The sequence below is a fragment of the Ursus arctos genome, unplaced genomic scaffold (genome assembly GCF_023065955.2).
Source record: "Ursus arctos isolate Adak ecotype North America unplaced genomic scaffold, UrsArc2.0 scaffold_25, whole genome shotgun sequence".
Classification (NCBI taxonomy): domain Eukaryota; kingdom Metazoa; phylum Chordata; class Mammalia; order Carnivora; family Ursidae; genus Ursus; species Ursus arctos.
In genome coordinates, this window is record NW_026622930.1 from 26,285,084 (window position 1) to 26,304,516 (window position 19,433).

Below are 19,433 nucleotides of genomic sequence, written 5' to 3' on the forward strand. Positions count from 1 at the left end.
CTGACTGCCTCCTAAATGTGTAACATGGTATACAGCATGTTCTGCTCCTAAGGTGTTGATACCAAATGGCTTGTAAGGATACCTCAAAGGTACATTACTGCTGCATGTTCACTCATTCAGACGGCATGTATTAAGGGCCCATTCTGCCCTAGGCAGTGTGCTAGTTACTCTTCAAGAGCTCAGGCCTGTATTGGAGATAGCCTTGTGAACAGATAAATTATGGTAAGGTCATTCAACAGAGGTATGCAAATTGAACTCTTTCATAGGAATTACTCTACCTGTTCATCTTTGTGGAAGTGGTCCAGGTCGGAGTACTGTTGTGTTAATATATATCTAATATTACAACGTACCATATAACAAATCAGACTTAATGAGCCTAATGGATTCTAGTATATCATTTTACTTTTTCAATGACTTTAGTCATTAAAGAGCTTAGGTTTAAATTTCAATTTATCTTTCTTTGGTTTCTTTTTCTTTGAAGCGTTCGTGAATGTTTAGCTTTCACTAATATTCTTTTATTTAGTAGTTTTCAAACTTTTGAGGTCGTTTAGTCTCGTTGCAGTTTGTGTGTATGTACGTGTGCACATGCGTCTGTGGGGGGGGCATGAACACACATGCTTGACATCTTGGTATGGTGTTACATCACCATGATGTTTTCCTGGTGGGATTCTTGAAGCCTGTTCTACAAGTTATGGTTTAATAGAGATGAGTATTCATTTAGTTATCCGAAACCAAACAGTCTTGGTAAATATATGTTTTGTTATTTAGCCTGAATTGAACAGTACCATATGATTTTTTTTTAATTGGGGGAGGGCAGAGAGAGAGAGAGAGAGAGAGAATCTCAAGAAGGCTCCACACCTAGTGTAGACACAGGACTTGATCTCACAACCCTGAGATCACGACCTGAGCCGAAATCAAAAGTTGAACACTTAACTGCCTGAGCTACCCAGGCACCACACTATATGACTTTATTTTTTTTTTAAAGATTTTATTTATTTATTTAACAGAGATAGAGACAGCCAGCGAGAGAGGGAACACAGCAGGGAGAGTGGGAGAGGAAGAAGCAGGCTCACAGTGGAGGAGCCTGATGTGGGGCTCGATCCCATAACGCCAGGATCACGCCCTGAGCCGAAGGTAGACGCTTAACCGCTGTGCCACCCAGGCGCCCCACACTATATGACTTTAATATGAATTTTTGTTACCTTGGATAGTTGAAGAACTTGCGCCACATTTTTCGGAGCTTCTAGCTGCAGCATCATTTCAGTGCAGTTTGCCTGTTGGTGGTGAGATGCTAGTAGTCAACATCTGTTCGTTGTATTTCCTACTCATTATCCTTTTTGGCCAGAGATCAGGTAAAGGTAGTCTAATAATATACAACATACGTTTGCGGCAGGGTCCCCTTGCTCTTATCCAGAGATCCAGCCCAGGTTATTTTAACCTGTCTTTTGTCCATCTAGAGAGGTTCCACTCCAAGGATATCCCTGGTGTATGCGGTAAAGAAGAAAAAACAGTTAAAACCTCTCAAGTATTATCTAGTTTCTCCTGTCTTGGTGAAGAAGGAAACCCAGCTGGTCTGCGTAAATGGTTTATAATAAAAAGATTGAAAAGGATTTGAGAAAAGTGTTTTAACCAAGCATTACCTGGATTGGGTAGGGATTAGGGCAGCATGATCAGAATCCTAGGGGAGGATGAGAATGTAAAGTGGGGAACCAGATGTAATTTTTTTTTTAAATCACATTTTATTTTGGAGTAATTTTAGATTTATAGAAAAGTTGCAAAGATGGTAGAGAGAGATCCTGTATGTCTTTCACCCAGTTCTTCCCCTAATGTTAACATCTTACATAACCATGGTACGTTTGTTACATCTAAGAAATTAACTTTGGTACAATGCCTACCATTAGCTGAACTACAACTTTATTTGGATTTTACAAGTTTTTCCACTAACAGCCTTTTTCTTTTCTAAGATCCAAACCAGGATACCACATTGTATTTAGACCATGTGCAATTTTGATAAATAGGTTGGGGTTTCCAGTGAGCTTCTTCTCTGCCATGTATGTGACTCAGTAATCCCCTCTGATCATTGCTGAAGAGAGGAAGTCATTGGCCATGAGAATAGACAGTACTGTGTAGGTAGTGTTCTGTACCCCCTTAATTCCCCAAACACTGGTAACTCAGTGGAAAAGTTGGCTTTGCTCCCAGGGGTTGATACGAAGTTTCCTGAGAAGCTAAGAGCTAATCCTGATTGAGGGGCCCTTCCTGGGCTCCACTAACACCATGTGCTCACTTCATAGACTTACTATAGAGAACTATCACCAATTGGTTTACTTATCTGTCTTCTGTTAGAAACTGTATGTTTTTAAGGAGTCAGGAACCATCTTACTCATTTTGGAAACCTCAGGGTTCAACATAAGTTTCTAAAAGGTTTTTAATACACATTTGAAGAAATTCATAGATCTTGTTTGGTAACATTGATTATTAGGTCAACTGAAGTTTTGTTTACATACTATGTAAGTGTTGAGTTTCTCCTTCACATTGAGCCATCTCAGTTTGCCATTTCTGTGTCTAGTCGGGTTTTTCTTCCTGGAATCTGAACTATGAAATACTCATTTAAGATGGCTCTTTTTTTCTGATGTAAATAAATTATTTTCTTTAAAAATAACGGTAGGATAGATGGCTGTAGAGGTAGAAATTTTGTTAGCTTTTAAGTGCATGTGTGACGATTCCAGTTTCATCCCACTGGGCTGTAGATCTGGCCGTTTGCCTGCCACTTCAGGCACAGTTAATGAAATAACACCTTCCTAGACTTATTGAGGGAGACGGCTTGTCAGATTCAGGGAATTCGTTTTAAAATTTTCCTGTTATAGCCAAGATTCAGTGGCCCAGGGTCACCTAAGCGTAAAAGCTGCGTGGCCTGGGAACACGGGGGCCTGTCCTGATTCTGTGGATCAGGCACAGCGGATTCTGTGTGGTAAATAGAAAAAAACACGTTAGGAGAGAGTTGTAAATTGAAGCTGCTGTTTTCTTGACGTAGATGAAAGACTGCAACAGGGCATAGATCAGTCAGTTTTTCTATTTTGTTTTTCCCCAGACGTCCCAGGAAATTACGAAATGAGCAATGATAAGTTGACCCTTGTTTCCCTGTTTTGCTCGCACTAGCTTTGAATCCCTTTCTCCTCCTTTCTGTGAACTATGCGGAGAATGGCAAAGTCTGTTCCAGGGGGCAGTTGAATCTAAACTGTGCTTTTATATGTCCTCTTCGTTTCAAGTCTGACGAAGTCTGGTTTGTTTTAAAGAGAATGGTGCCACAGAGAGAGTCCAGATTGCATGAAGAAATGTAGAATTACTTTTGTCGCTGTCAGCTTCACCTTTATAAGCCTAACTTTTCTTTAACCAGTGAATGATAAGGTAATGGTTTCTAGCCTCCTCTCAGATGAGAGTGATCTTATAAAAGCTGCTCTTCAAAACCAGACGTGCAAGTAGTTCATTGTCCTTGGCTTAACCTGCAGGTGCACACTCTGGGTTTTGGAATTTTGTTGTTGTTGTAAGACCCAGCATCAGGGGTCCATCCAGAAGGTTTATGTCAGTTTGAGGAGAACTGAGGAACTGAAACATTGACTCCATTTAGAAATGCAGTTATTAGGTTAAAGAGTAGGGGAAAGTCTGTTAAAAGATAAAAATCTTTCCAAATTCTGAAACAGACTGTAACTGAAGTGCTGCTTGCTAATGTGGGGAGTTGAATTTGAAAGAAACAAAGCAATAATAAAACTGAGTAATTAATGAGATAAAGGGCATGCAAGAGCTTAAAAAACTCTTGTTAAAATTCTTTTTATTAAAGTATAGTTGACATACAATATTATATATGTATTAGGTACACATCATATGCACATTATGAAATGCCTGTAAGTATAGTTAGTATCTGTCACCACACAAACTTATTATAGTATTATTGACTGTATTCCCTATGCATATTTTTCATCTCTTTGACTTAATTTGTTTTGTAACTGGAAGTCTGTACCTCATCCCCCATACCCCTCCCCTCTGGCAACCATCAGCTTGCTCTCTGTATTTATGAATCTATTTCTGTTTGTTTTGTTTTGTAGGTTCTACATATAAGTGAAATTATATGGTATTTGTCTTTCTGTCTGCCTTATTTCACTTAGCATAATACCCTCTAGGGGTCTATCCATGTTGCCGTGAATGGCAGGCTTTCGTTCTTTTTATGGCTGAATGATATTTCGTTATATATACTTATATACATATTTATGAATTTCTTCAAATGTGTATATACACATATACATATACATACATATACACACACCGTATCTTCTTGATGGGGTGTGTATATGTATGTGTACTTATGCATATACATGTATACATACATTCATATGCACATATATACATATACACCATATCTTCTTTATCCATTCATCTACTGATGGACGCTTGGGTTTCTTCCTTGTCTTGGCTATTGTAAATAATGTTGCAGTAAACGTAGGGGTGCATAGATCTTATTTGAATTCATTTCCATTTTCTTCAGGTAAATACCCAGAAGTGGAATTACTGGGTCATATGGTTCTATTTTTAATTTTTTGAAAGATATTTATTTGAGAGAGAGAGAGAGAACGAACACGAGTGGGAGGGACAGACAGAGAGGGAGAGAGAATCTGAAGCAGACTGAGCACGGAGCCCGACACGGGACTTGATCTCATGAACCTGAACCCTAGCTGAAATCAAGAGTCAGATGCTTAACCAACTGCACCACTGAGGCACCCCTACTTTTCATTTTTTGAGGAACCACCGTACTGTTTTCCGCAGTGGCTGCACCAGTTTGCATTCCCACCCACAGTGCACAAGGATTCCCTTTTCTCCGCATCCTCACCAACATTTGTTATTTCTTGTCTTTTTTATATTAGCCATTTGACTAGTACGAGGTGATACTGTGGTTTTGATTTGCATTTCCCTGATGATGAGTGATGTTGAGCATCTTTTCATGTGTTTTCTTGTTAAAAAAATTTTAACAGGAGATTTGTGAAACTTTATTTTTTTTTGAATTTTTTTTTTTTTAAGATTTTATTTATTTATTCGACAGAGATAGAGACAGCCAGCGAGAGAGGGAACACAGGCAGGGGGAGTGGGAGAGAAAGAAGCAGGCTCATAGTGGAGGAGCCTGATGTGGGGCTCGATCCCATAATGCCGGGATCACGCCCTGAGCCGAAGGCAGACGCTTAACCGCTGTGCCACCCAGGCGCCCCAGATTTGTGAAACTTTTTAGATAAAGTTTCTGGAAGAAAAATCTTTGTGTCTTCGAGTTAGGCTATAAAAAACACAAACTATAAAAGAAGAAAAATTTTAAGTTGGATTTCATCAAATGAAAAACCTTTATTCTTTAAATAACACTGTTAAGAAAATGTTAAACCACAGATAATATTTGTCAAACATATCTAGTAAGGACTTGTTTGCAGAATAGATAAAGAATTCGAACAACTAAGTAGTAAGAGGACAAACATCTTGATTTTAAAAAATGCAAAAGATTTGGATACCAAAGAAGTGTCACAAATAGTCAATAAGCACATGAAAGCATACTCTATATTGTTAGTCTTTAGGGAAATGCTAATAAAACCACAGTGAGAGACCACTTTACACTATTTATTTATTTATTTATTTATGATTTTATTTATTTGACAGAGAGAGACAGCCAGCGAGAGAGGGAACACAAGCAGGGGGAGTGGGAGAGGAAGAAGCAGGCTCCCTGCAGAGGAGCCTGATGCGGGACTCGATCCCAGGACCCTGGGATCACACCCTGAGCCAAAGGCAGACGCTTAACAACTGAGCTACCCCGGCGCCCCCACTTTACACCTTTTAGAATGGGTAAAATTTAGTAGTGTGTTATTTAACCTCCATGTATTTATGCTTTTCCCAGAATTTTTCTTGTGGTTGATTTCTAGTTTTATAGCAGTCAGAAAAGATGCATGGTATGACTTCAATCTTTTTGAATTTGTTGAGAGACTTTTATTTGTGGCCTAATATGTGATCTGTTCTGGAGAATGTTCCATGTGCACTTGAAAAGAATGTGTATTCTACTGTTTTAGGATGGAATGTTCTGAATATATCTGTTAAACCCATCTGGTCCAGTGTGTCATTCAAAGCCACTGTTTCCTTATTGATTTTCTTTTTGGACAATCTGTCCATTGATGTAAGTGGGGTGTTAAAGTCCTCTACTATTATAATATTATTGATTACTTCTTTATGTTTGTTGTTAACTACTTTAAGTATTTGTGTGCTCCCATGTTGGATGCATAAATGTTTACAATTGTTACAGGTGGTTGGATTGTTCTAGAATGATAACATTTAAAAGATGAACAATACCTAGTGTTGGCAGCTGTGAACAACTGGAGCTCCCATACATTGCTGGTGGAAATGGAAGATGATACAGGTGCTCTGGAAAACAGTGTAGCAGTTTCTTATAAGTTGAATATATACTTATAATATGACCCAGCAATCTCACTCTTAGCTTTTTACTCAAGAGAAATAAAAGCATGGGTCCACACAAGACTTACACGTGAATGTTCATAGCAACTTTATCATAATAGCCCCAAACTGGATAGAACCAAATGTCCTTCAACTGGTGAATGGGTAAAGAAATTGTAAGATAATGGACTACTACACAGCAGTAAAGAGGAATGAAGTACTGCTACATGTAATGACATGTATGGATCTAAAATGCATTGTGCTAAGTGGAAGACATGCTACACACAAAAGACTACATTTTGTATATGATGCTGTTTGGCATCTGTAAAAGGCAAAACTGTAGTGATAGGAAGTATATCAGTGGTCGCACAAGGGGATCATGAGGAAACTTTGGGGTGACGAAGGTTCTGTATTGATTGTGTTTTGTATCATAGCCGTATACAACTGTCGAAGCCATAATTGTTTACTTTAAATTGGTGACTTTTACTATATATAAGCTATACCTCAGTAAAGCTGATTTGGGGAAGATTTTTTTTTCTTTTGCCAGTGATTTATGCAGGATTAGAGACTAGATTCAGATTAATTCAGATCTAAATTTGTTATAGGCACTAAAATAATTGTGAAATAATCAGTATCCCTGAACTGAGTTGCAAAGAGCTTACTAGTTATCAAGTTGGGTCAAGTTTAGGCTAAGACTTTTATTATTAATGAGAACAGGTAGAAATAAGATACACATTTTATTTGAAGGTACTTGATCAGAGAATCAGAGTTCCAAATAATCAAGGAAAAAACCCTGGGGGCTGATTTTGAATTCCCCACTCTGGCCTAAGTCTTTACTGATTCTAATACTGTGACCACTCACAGTTTCTAGAAATACTCACTTCCTTTTGCCTGCAGTAAACCACTTATACAGTTTTTTCCTCTTCTCTGATTGTTCCTTTTCACTCTTTGCTAGCTCCTTTTGGGGGTGGGGGTACATTTAAGGTTGATCCCCTCACGGTTCTATAATTGGTCATTTTCTTGATTTGCTTGTTTTGCATGGCAGTCCTTTTTCATTTCCTGTCTTTTAACTGCCTGCAGGATAGTGGTATCTCCATAGCTTCAGATGTTTATTTCCATTTGTCCTGTGAATATATTTACCTGGATATCTCATAGACACTTCAACCTTAGTTCTGTACTTGTATCTTTCCCTACGCATTGGCTCTGCCTCTTTAATTCACTTCCACCGTTCATCCAGGCTCCCAAGCGTAGAAAATCCCCATTTGTCCTTGGCTTCTTGGTCTCTTTTATCTTTTTGACCTCACAGGTCACTAATCCTGTTGCTTCTAACTGGGAAACGATGCATACTCTAGCCTCCCCCGCCCCTCACCCCCCACATGGCGGCCACTGCCTTTCTGCTCCCTTGGACCAGCATCCTCTTATCTTGACTCTCAGCCATTGATTGATCTGTTGTCCTTTTCAGAGTCTCTTTTAAAATTTGTGATGTCTTTCTCCTTTTAAAATGTGTGATCTCTTTCTCCCTTAGTTAAAAAACATCTCCTGAGTTTTTTTGGTTGTGATTGCTTAAAGTCTAAAATGGAGTCGTATTCCTTTTAAATTTCCAGGTTAAGTATTTGTTGAGCTTTCATTCTTCCTATTCCAAGAATCTTTTTTTTTCTTTCTTGGGTTCTTGACACGTCTGTATTCCTGGTTAAGAGTGTAGGCTCTGGAATCACATTGCCTGGCGCCTTCATTTGTCAGCTGGGTGACAATGGGCAAGTTGTTTTAGCCCTGTGTGCTTCATGTGGCTAATTCATAAAGCATGGATAACAGTATAGGTACTTATGTGGTTGCTGCGAGTTAAGTGAGATAATATGGGAAGCACTTCAAACGGTGCGGGCACATAGTGAGTTCTCGGTAAAGGTAAATTTGCGTTGTCATCGTTCTTGAGAAAAAACCAGAAGGCTTGGTATTTTGGATTGTTGCTGTGGTTGTTTCCAAATAGGATTTCTCTGGAAAACCCGTTAGTCCCTCAGGTACACTCAGTGCCCTCTTCCTAATTTCCTGCAGGTTGGGCTGCCATCGTGGCCTAGACACAAACCACCATCGTAAGCCGGCAACCAGCAGCCTGGTTTGCATATAAAGCCGTATCTAATGAGGCACTCCTGCCAGGTCACCTGGGGCCAGTTTCCAGCCTCACCCAGTCATTTCTTGACACTCCACGTCTTGCTCTCAAGAGCAGCTGCATTCCCTCCTTTTCTGAGTACACCTCCATTTTATATCGGAGGCAATCGAAGAGAAGTAGCTTGTCCCAAATCACTCAGTAGTAAGATTCATACTCCTGGGTACTACACCATACCGTGCTGAGAATCAGTCACCCTAGTTTGGCCCCAGGTGGTCTTTCTAAACACTTGGCTTTCATAATGCTGACCTTTTTCATCACTCCCATTCTTGACTCAACTTTGGCTGATGCTATTTTTCTCCTGCGTAGGTTCCTAGCGCTTTTATTTCTGCCTTGCGAATGCCTCCTCAGTCTTAATAGCTCTGTTGTCTCTCCTGTCAGTACTTCCCCACTCTCAGGCAAAGTTAACCTTTCTCCTTCCTTTGCCCTCCACACATCGTGTATTCCTTTTTTTGTGTGTGTGGTACTTGCCACGTTGTCTTGCCGATCTCCCACTTCGGACTGAGTTCATCAAAGTTAAGAAAAGACCCTGTCTCATTTACCCTTGTTACCTTAACTTTTAGCACACAGTCTGGCAGACAGCAAATGCTCAAGAAATATGAGATGAATGAATGAACCTTACAGAAGAACCTGAAGATGTTGGTGGATTACAGCCGGTGAAATACAGTGAATTTGCTAAAACACAGTGTTTTAGCAAATTATGTTAGGCCAGAAGAAAATACAGATATCCAGGGATGGGGGGACATAGCAGAAAAAAGAATTTTATTTGAAATGTGAGTATATGGGATGGGTGGTAGTGGGGTAATAAACCATATGTTGAGTGGGGATTGTAGTGCCTTTCAGACTTCAGTTCAAGTACCTCTCAAGGTAGAGGATCCTGGGCATGTAACCCCTTGGGGCCTGGGAGCAGAGCCCCGAGCACCCTCTCTGCCTCAGGTATCAAGTATCTGCATATTTTGAATATGCCCATGTTTTACCTTTAGAAATTCATGCCAATTTTGCATTCTGTTTTATTACCTATGAGTGTTTCATGGTGAAAATACCTTCTTCTCCCCACTCACCTCATCCTCTAGTGAATAGTTGCTGCGGGAACTTGTGCCGTTTATCCTCAGGCTTCCAGCACATCGGCCTGCCCTAATGCCCAAATCCGGGAGGCACGGAACAGGGTTGCAGTCTAATATGGCAGTATGCTAGCTTGCTGTGATGTGGGGGATTGTCTACGCAGGAGTATTATGTCATGGAACTGAGGAGGGTGAGCTCATCTTTGTTCTAACGAGGCTATTCCTGGAAGGCTGCAGTCAGTTGGAGGCACCTCATTACCAGATCGCCGGGGACCAGCTGGAGAGAGTTCACAGAAGACCCACAGGAATGATTAAGAGACTGGAGGGGCTGACTGATGAGGAAAGAATATAAATGAAAACCGTATAACTTGGCTTAACTGAGATAGCAGGAATACACAACTGTATAAATATCTCAAGAGAATAAACTTGAGGGGGGAGGGCAGTCTCTTATGGTGGGATTTGGGGGAGAAAAAACCAAGGCTGAAATTAGCAAAGGAAAACATAAACTAATAATCTAAAGTATCTGATGGTGCACTTTATTTCTCGGAACCTCCTTAGATCACTCTAAACTGTGGACCTTTTGTTAATTGAATGATTTGGTTTTTTAAATTTGATTTTCCTGGACTTGTGGCTGGTGCGTCTGTATAGAGAATCCCGAAGACTCTATCTTTGAAAGCCAGCATCTTTCTTCTGTCTTGTCTTTCTTTATGGGACTCCGTGGGCGATGGTTGGGTGACTGTGCGCTGCCACTGCTCCTTTTCTTTCTTCACCAGAATTCCAAAGTGGACTTTCACATCCTTTTTTTCATGGCTTTTTATAATAGCATTTTAAAAGGAGACGCTGAGTCAGTAATATGTATTGTAATAATTTTAGGAACCTGGGATTGGTCCCCGAGGTACTGGTTTTAGGAAATTGTAGCCTTGATGAAATGCAAGCATAATTGTAGGAAACATGTACTTTGGGAAATGATTGTATAAAATTCCTACTTTGGGGTATGGGAGGCATAAAACTTTTTAAATAACAGTTGAAATTAGCCAGGAGAAATATTTGCATAATGTTGCCAGTTTTATAGCTCTTTTCCTAAGAGGGGACAGGAGAACTGGAAGAAAATGATTTTATGCTTTTTTTTTTATTTATAAAAATGAGTTCATTTATACGAAGCAGTTAGGTAGCTTTAAGACTGAGACCTCTATGCGAGAGAGTGGTAAACCTTTTTTGTAAAGGGTCAGCTAGGAAAGCTTTGTAGACCATAAGTCTCTGCAGCTACTCGGCTTTGCTCTTGTAGCGCAAAAGCAGTCACAGACCATATGTAAACGAATGAACTTGGCTGTGTTCATCCTTTTTTTAAAAAAAGCAGCCGACTGTCTGGATTGGGCCTACAGGCTGTAGTTTGCCAACTCCTGCTCTAGACCTTTGCTCCCGAAAGCATGATCTGCAGACCAACAGCATCAACGCTCCCTGTGAGCCTGTTAGAAATACAGACTATCGGGGCACTTCTCAAGGGGCTGCCTTAGAGCCTAGACCAAGCTTCTCAGATTTTAATGTGTGTAGGAATCTCTTGGGGGCACTTACCAAGTACAGACTGAGATAAACTGAACAACATACTAGCTACTGGGAATCAAAGATGAGAAAGACCCAGGCAGTGTCCTTAGAGATGCCAGAATTCATTAGGAGAGACTACTGTATAAACAAATAAGCACGATATGGAGTAATAAATGCTATAATAGAGGTATTTTCAGCACAGGAGTATCACAGAGGAGCAAGTGATTGGTTCTGCGTGGCATGGAAGCAATCCTCCGAGGGGTCTGATAAGTGGACCAGGAAGGGGGTTGGTGCTTGAGTTGAATTTTCAGGCTTGCTAGAGACACTGAATAAAGCATAGTCAGGGCTAGGCATGGTTGTTCACGGTGGGGTGCGGTAAAAATGATGTTAGAACTTGGAATTATTTGGGCTCCTGGTCAGTTAAGCATCTGCCTTCGGTTCAGGTCATGATCCCAGCATCCTGGGATTGAGCCCTGCATTGGCTCTCTGCTCAGCAGAGAGTCTGCTTCTCCCTCTCCCTCTCCCTCTGCCTCTGCCCCTCCCCTCTCTCTCTCTCTCTAATAAATAAATAAACCTTCTTTAAAAACCATTATTTAAAAAAAGAACTAGGAGTTATTTAATTTAATAACCAAATAGCTGATTACAGGGCTGGAGACCCACTAAGATCATAATGAATAGAAATAAAATTTCAGTATATTCTATTATTTTTAGCTAATTTTTTATACTCTTTCCTTATTTGAAAAAAGGATAACTTGCCTCTTTTCTCCCCAAAAGTTATTTGTTCTCCAGAAATAGAAACTTTTAGTATGTTCTTACATCAGTAAGAATCTGGGAAACAAACTGAGGGTTTCAGAGGGGAGGGGGTGGGGGGATGGGCTAGGTCAGTGATGGGTATTAAGGAGGGCCCGTACTGCATGGAGCACTGGGTGTTATAGGCAAACAATTATGGAACACTATCAAAAACTAATGATGTACTGTATGGTGATTAACATAACATAATAAAAAATTTTTTAAAAAGTTAGAAAACACTGAAAGCTACGGGTAGAAAATAAAAATTATTTATAATTCCAAACACCAAGAGATGACTATTGATATTTTTATGTTGTTCCATCTAGCCTTGTTTATGTAATGTAATGTTTTAAAAATTGGGTGCATGCTATGTAAATAATTTTGTGCTTGTCTTTTATTTAGCATTTTATTTGTGAGAAATTTCTTTCATTATTCCTTAAAAGGTGTCATTTTTTAATACTTAGATAGCATTCTAATGGAGCTCCTATAGTTTATATAACTCTTATCTTGTTTGTGGATCCTTGAAGCTGGTTCCAGTTGCTGGTTGATCCAGCTTTTGGCTCATGTACTTGGCAATTCTATCACCATATTTTAAAATACATACATATACTTGGTTATTTTTAATTATAAAAGTTTGCCAACTTGTTTGATCTGTTGGCCTTCACTCCTTCCATTCTGCTGTTCTTACTAGCTTTGTGGGTTTTCTTTCTTCGTTTCCCAGGGTAGGGAGGCAGTCGGGCAGTCATTAAAAAGCATGGATTCTGGGTCCCGGTTATCTGAGTTTGACTCACCTCTACTACTTATGGGGCATGATCTTGAGAAAGTACCTCGATTTCCTCATCTGTTTTAAAATAGGGATACTTTTACTTGTGTCCTGGGGTTGTGAGTTAACATATATGAAGCACTGAGCACAGTTCCCACCATGTGGAAAGAGCATCTCTTTTTGTTCAGTGATGGGTAGTCTCTTATTTGTTTTATGGGGGCTGTTCGTGTATCCTTTGTCATAAACCCCCCTTTCTGCTATGTTTAGTTTATGAATGTCTTTCAGTTACACACTGACTTTACTAGACTTTACTTAGTGACTTTATCTTGAAAGTTCACAGACTTTTTTCCCCCCACTCAGAAAAGTAAATTTTGCTATTTAAAAAATAAAATCAGTGTTGTTTCACCGTGTCTTGGAAATGCAGACATGGGCGCAAAGGGAGCAGACTGCCTAGGAAGATAGGTTAGGTTTCAAAGCTTTTTGGTGGTTTTCCCTTTCCAACGGAGTATTACCTTGATTGCTTCTAAGGCCCTCTGTAATGTGGCCCTGCCTATCCTGTGGTCTCATTTTTCTTCACCCTATTCCCAGACCCTGTGCTCCAGCCCCATTAAACTGGAACTGGGCATGTGGTAGTGAGGAGGCTCACTCTTTATTTTTTTCTTTTTTAAAGATTTTATTTATTGGAGAGAGAGAGAGGGAGAGAGAGCACGCACAAGCACGGGGGGGGGGTGGGCAGAGGGAGAAGCAGACGCCCCAGTGAGCAGGGAGCCCAATGGAGGGCTAAACGCCAGGACCCTGGGAACATGACCTGAGCCGAAGGCAGACGCTTAACCAACTGAGCCACCCAGGCGCCCCAAGGCTCACTCTTTAAATCTGTGCCCTAGTTGCTTCCCTTGAAGGATTAGAATCGACTGAAGTGCTGGAGCTTCCTTTTGGGGAGTGATACAGTTCAGGCAGTGTGATTGCCACTTGCCTTTTTTTGTGGAGTTTTAATTGGGAAAGCTTGGTCCAGGTTTCCCAGGCCTCGCTCATTTTTAGGGCCCCAGAGTTCCTCTGCCCGTCCTCTCTCTCTCCTCTTTGTTGTTCTCTGGGCATTCTCTTTCAGAAATTAAAAACCTCTTCCATGACCCTTTTTTTCTCTGTTGGGTAGGATCCCGGGACAAGAGAACACATGCATCCTTTGGCAGTCAGTTGCACCCTGCACTAGAGAAGTCCAGGATAATAGCTTTTTGGGCTCTATTTCTCCACCCTGGAATTCCTCCAGTTCGTTCCAGAAATATTGACCCTCTGCCTCTGTGACACATCCTCAATGAATGTCTGATGGACAGACACTTTCCGTTGACCTTGCAGCAGTTTTCTTTCCTGTGGACGTTGGAGGACAAGGTGAATGGTGCCAAAAGTCGCCTGCTTCGGTGAATAGGAGTGCTCCACTTGGTTCTCAGAACATGGGCCCTCGTTTAAAGGTAAGACCACTTGTTATTGGAATACAGAACATGGACTCAGAGACCAGTTCCTAAGCCTTTTCAGCAAGCGATAGCTGTTGAAGTGCACAGTTGTGATTAGAATGGATCTCCCCTCCTCCTTCCCACCCCTGGAACACCTCTGAGGATGAAGAAATCAATATTCTGTTTCTGGGAAATGACTTTTTCACGACTGATCTTCAGTGTCAGTGCGGAAATTTATTTAATATTGTAATTTCGAATCTTTAGACTCCTGAAAAAGCAGAGTTTGAGACTATGTTATGTTAGTCAACTAACATTCCCTTGAGGCAGGCACTTTCAAGTATTCCCCCTCCCCCGCCTTTTGTAGGTAATGTGAGCCAAAGTGCTGTAGTATTAAGCAACTTGCCCGGGATCTTTTAGTAAGCAAGTGATATTTCTGCATTAGATAATTGGTACTGCATTCCATTTTCCTTTGTCATGCTTTATTTTTATTTCAAAAGATTTTAAAAAGGGCCATAAGCATTTATTTTGCTAATTTTAACCTCATGGTGGGACTCCTCACAGTAAGATTAAGTAATGTTTTTCATTCTTTCTTCTACCTGTTTTTTTTCACCTTTCCTGTTCCCAAATACCTCACTATCGCTATGACTCCATTCTTTGTCATGATTTAGTGTTGTATGAGGCTTAGAACATTGGGTTTCAGAGTTAGGCATAGGCTGGAGTCTCAGCTCTGTCACTTAACCAGCTGGGAGATGTTCAGCAAGTTAACTTTCCAAGCCCAGCTTTTGTGTGTGTGTGTGTGTGTGTGTGTGTGTGTGTGTGTGTGTGTGTGTTTTAATCTGTAAAATGAGAATAATAGTGTTTATTTTACCAAGTTGTTAGGGAGACAATTACTTAGGCTAACACACATAAGCACTTAGTGCTTCACCTACCATAAGTGGCTCAGTAAGGGTAGGGAGTGAATATTACTTTGCTGCTACTACTGTTATTCTGCTAGCTTAGAGTGTCACAGTTTGCTGAATTGTATAAGAGCAAGACACTAAAGAGATGAACTTGGAAACAAAATACTCGTGTAGCTGAATGTCATGGATTAGTATGGCAGATGCTTAACGTACTGCTTCTTTGTGCTTGAAGGAGACGGGGGAAGAGTTCCAAAATAATTTTATGAAGAAGAAGCGTGAGCAGCAGAAAGTGGAGGGTGCTATAGAAACCGTTATAGAAAAATAAAAGCTCAAGATAAGGAAGATAGAACCATAAAACCAGATACCATGCCAGGCATAAGAACCCATGACTGTGGTTGTGGGTATTTGGTACAGACTTGCAGAACTGCAATAAACTGGTAAACTTGTGGTCTGAAGAGTTTATAACCCCTGGCCCACATGAAGATACTGCCACTTAGAGAAGTCTTTAAAAACTGTATCGGAAAGGAGGTCCCATCTGGAAAATTCCTGATCCTTAGGCATTCTGGACAAAGGAAAGAACAGACATTGGACCCTGTCTGTTCAGGTATTTCATTCATATTTATTGCATTTACTATATGCAATTATGTTGGATGCCGTGGAGAATTTTGAAGACTAGTCTTTGCCTCATGTTATTTACTACTCTGAAATGGAAAATAAAACAAACATGGGACTAAAATGAAAGAGGATATAACTTTTATAAGACAAATAATAAAGTTATGTGAGAATTCAGAGGAGGGACGGAATTTCTAAATTGAGGCTCAGGGAAGATTTCAGGGAGAGGAGACAGGATTTTCCCTAGACCTTGGGTTCCCATGGATGGAGGCATGAGAGGGGAGTGGATAGTCTAGGCAGAGGAAGTGACTTTTGCAAAGCATGGAGATGGGACGTTTCAGGGCTTAGATCTAAAGGTGGAAAGGACTCAAGTGGATGAAAACGAGGTACTGTGGGAGATGTGGCCAAGGGGAACGCTGTGGCTGGGGATGGGAGTGGAGACAGAGCTGAGAGAGCCTTGCCGGGGTCAGGAGGAGAACAGAAAATACTAACAGATTGGAAGTGAAATCTGGAATAAAAGTGGTCTGAGTGACAAAGATAGGAAGATTTGTGACAGCATTTAAGGGGAACAAGACGGGCGGAGAATGTAGAAGGAAGGCAAATTCAAAATGTGACCAGTTGAGAGATGAGTAGACACTGTCGGGGAGGGTTTGAGAGCCATTGTAGAGAAGTGGGATACTTTGTAAAGGTCCGATCAAGGGGTAGTGAATTGACAGAGCTCATTCCCTGGCCACAAGGAGGTCTCCAGAAGAGAGGAGAGTCATTTGGGAAAAAAAGTAGTAGTAGGTATGCTGAGTTTTAAATAATAAAGGGAATTGGGGTAGAAATGTAGACTTGACCTACTGGAAAAAGTCTGGGTGTTCTAGATCAGTGGTGACAATTTGAGAAATAAGTGAATGGGGAAAAATGGACAAGGACTCAGCAGGGTTGAGCTCGTTACGGCCCTTCATGTGGACTGAGACTGTGGCTGTTCACCACGGTTCCTCCAGCACCTGGCACATTAAGTAGGTACCCAGTTATTTGTTGGACGAATTATTTTAGGATGAATTTGAACTCTTCTTCATAAAAATCTGTGGTCTTAAAATTAGAACCGTATGAAGAACTCCCATGTAGGCAGAGATCTGAAGTAGAGTAAGAGAAGCCACGTGCTTTGTAGCTCTGATGCATTTCCCATTGAAGAAGGTGTGGGCCAGTCGAGAGGTTCCCAGAGTTTCCTACTGGCTCTGACACAAAGGGGTAGTGATGCTGCTACCACGACTGGTAATAAGTGTAATAATAATTCAGACTGACAATTCACTGTGTGCCAGACACTATTCTAGGCTGTTCACATGTGTTAACTCATTTCATCCTCACAGACACCCCTCCGAGGTACAGGCAGATATACCCCATTTGACAGATAAGGAAACCGACTGTCTCCAGAGAGATGAAATAAGTTGTCCATGGTCACACTGTGAGTGGCAGAGAGTGGGTTTGAACCCAGAGAGTCCATGCCCTCATCCTCTGTATTGTCCTCTTGGCTATACTATTTGATTTTCGAGTCCTGATGGCTGTGGGGAGTTAGATTGAAGTCCTACCACACTAAAGGAGACGGCGCCATAGAAATGACTAAGCCCCAACTCTTTTTATAGCAAGGAGAATTCTGAAGCCTGGACAGGTCATGCACTTGCAGCCTTGGAACTGGTCTGCAGGCCTCCTACTTACTGCTTGTCCACTGCCTCTCCCAGAAAAGGTTGTAGTTGTCAGAGAGAGCGCATGGGACTTTTCCCGGCCCTCATGATATGTGCCATAAATCAGGCATGGCTCTTGTTCTTCCAAGGAGTAAGAGACTTGAGACCACAAGTCCTGTAACATCAGCCACATACACTTTATTTTCTGCCGAGTGTTAGAACTTTGCTAAAGACCAGATTTTCATGTCCAGGATCAGATTGGATGACATCCAGCTGAGGGAGTACTTCAGACAGTTAAACTGCCAGCCTGGGTTCTAGTAAGTCATCTAGGAAGTCATCTGCATCCTGTAAGGTGCAGACAGATGCTTTTTTGAGAGGTGAAAGCAGCTTTCGGCATAAGGTCCCAGGAGATGAGATACTTGTTTGGGAAGGAGGCTCAGTAATTGTGATCCCAAATTCGGGTTCTATATATTGTCTCTTTATCATAGACCCTACTGGGAGGAGCCGAATCCATGGCTATTGACTGTGCTAATGTTCCCTGTGTGGATTTCTTTTCTAGTAGGACTTTAGACCCCAGTCTAAATAGGGATTTCTGTGAAACGTGACGTGCTCATCCCTCAAATTACCTATTGTCTGTGGATTCCATTGGGTATATTGTTGCTATCAGAGGAACTAATGGCCATTTTCTGTCTCCCTTTTAAATTTTTCCAGTATAGTTAGATATAAAAGCATATCCTATTTAAAAAAACGAAACAAAACAAAACCCAAAACTTGTTTTGGTCCCTCCCACATTTGAACCTAGAAATTTTCAGCTGTCTTGTCTCTAAGTAATATTCTAGTGCTGATAAAAGCTGCTGGTTTGAGCTAATGTTGATAACCTTTATATGCATTGACTCGAAAAGCATGAATTCACTGCACTGTAGAATGGAGAGCTTTTACAGCCTATACTAAAGTCAGAACTCCGTGATAAGATACCAGTGCCAATGTACATTGCGTTTTTCCTTGGTAATACCTTGGGTGGTTCAAACAAGTAACAACGATTGAAGTCTTATTCTGGAAGCAAGTTTAATAACAGTGGAAGTTTCCCCTCAAACTCTGGCCCATTTGAATTGTTCTGACCTTGACAGGCATCACTTAGGAGAAATGCAGTCTCCTCCTTTTGTTTCTGTCCTTGGCCTTTCTGCTGAGCTCCTCTTCCACAGGACCTGTTGTCTTGAGTGGTAACAGCAAAAATGACTTCACATGCCCACTGTTTATTATTGGGATGACCCGTGGTTCACTTTTATTACATAATGCCAACGTGATGATAATGATACTTGCTTTCAAAAAATCCACATTTGATACAACTACTTCCACTCAGATGAATTACTTCCAGAAGGCAAATAGAAGGGGAAAGTGATTCCATTATCCTCTTTGCTTATGTTAATTAGCACTACTTTGCATGGGGGGAGGGAGACTGTCTTGCAGCCCTGGATCTAAGAAGATGAAAGCCATGTTATTGCATTTTGTAATTAGCACTAAAGCAAGTGGCTGTTTGTGGCATTCCAAGGGTGGTCATAGACTGGAAGTCTTTAGGAGTGATGCAGTCACTGTTCACTGAAATTTGTCATAGGGCACTTGTCAGGCTGGAGAGAGAGGACAGGGATAGTAAGGCTCGAGTCAGTCAACTCAAGCCATATGTTCTTTGTCTCTCCCTGAGATGACTGTAAAGAAGAGTTGGAGAAAAAACTAAATAGGTTTTCTTTTGCAGCTGCAGCTGTGATCCTCGGCTGTCCGTCGGCATTGAAGGGACCTGATGTTTTACGTTATTGGTATGTTATGGAAAGAACTCTTTATTATCTTTTTGTTAGGGTTGCTACATCCTTTTTGCCTCCCTGCCTATCCCTTTCCCCTTGAAAATAGACTTAGAAATATTTCTACTTGTGCCAGAATGTACCTTCACAGAGTTGGCAGTGGAATTCACTCATTTGGGAAATATTTATTGAGTAATTCTGGTCCGTGCCAGACACTGTTTCCTGCCGAGTCA

The 19,433-nt window shown here is 41.0% G+C and overlaps 1 protein-coding gene across 10 annotated transcripts in view; it reads left to right on the forward strand.

Annotated features, from left to right (window-relative positions):
- AREL1 (apoptosis resistant E3 ubiquitin protein ligase 1) overlaps positions 1-19,433 on the forward strand; it is a 43,029-nt gene that overhangs the window by 2,722 nt on the left and 20,874 nt on the right. For 6 of the 10 annotated variants that reach the window (XM_048220086.2, XM_044391299.3, XM_057318714.1 and 3 more), the window contains exons 2-3: positions 13,935-14,247; positions 19,158-19,218. In XM_048220086.2, coding sequence (XP_048076043.2) covers positions 19,203-19,218 — 16 coding nt within the window. In that variant the 5' untranslated portion in view covers positions 13,935-14,247; positions 19,158-19,202. The remainder of the gene's footprint in view (positions 1-13,934; positions 14,248-19,157; positions 19,219-19,433) is intronic. The other 4 variants (XM_057318710.1, XM_057318711.1, XM_057318715.1 and 1 more) reach the window with 1 other exon arrangement.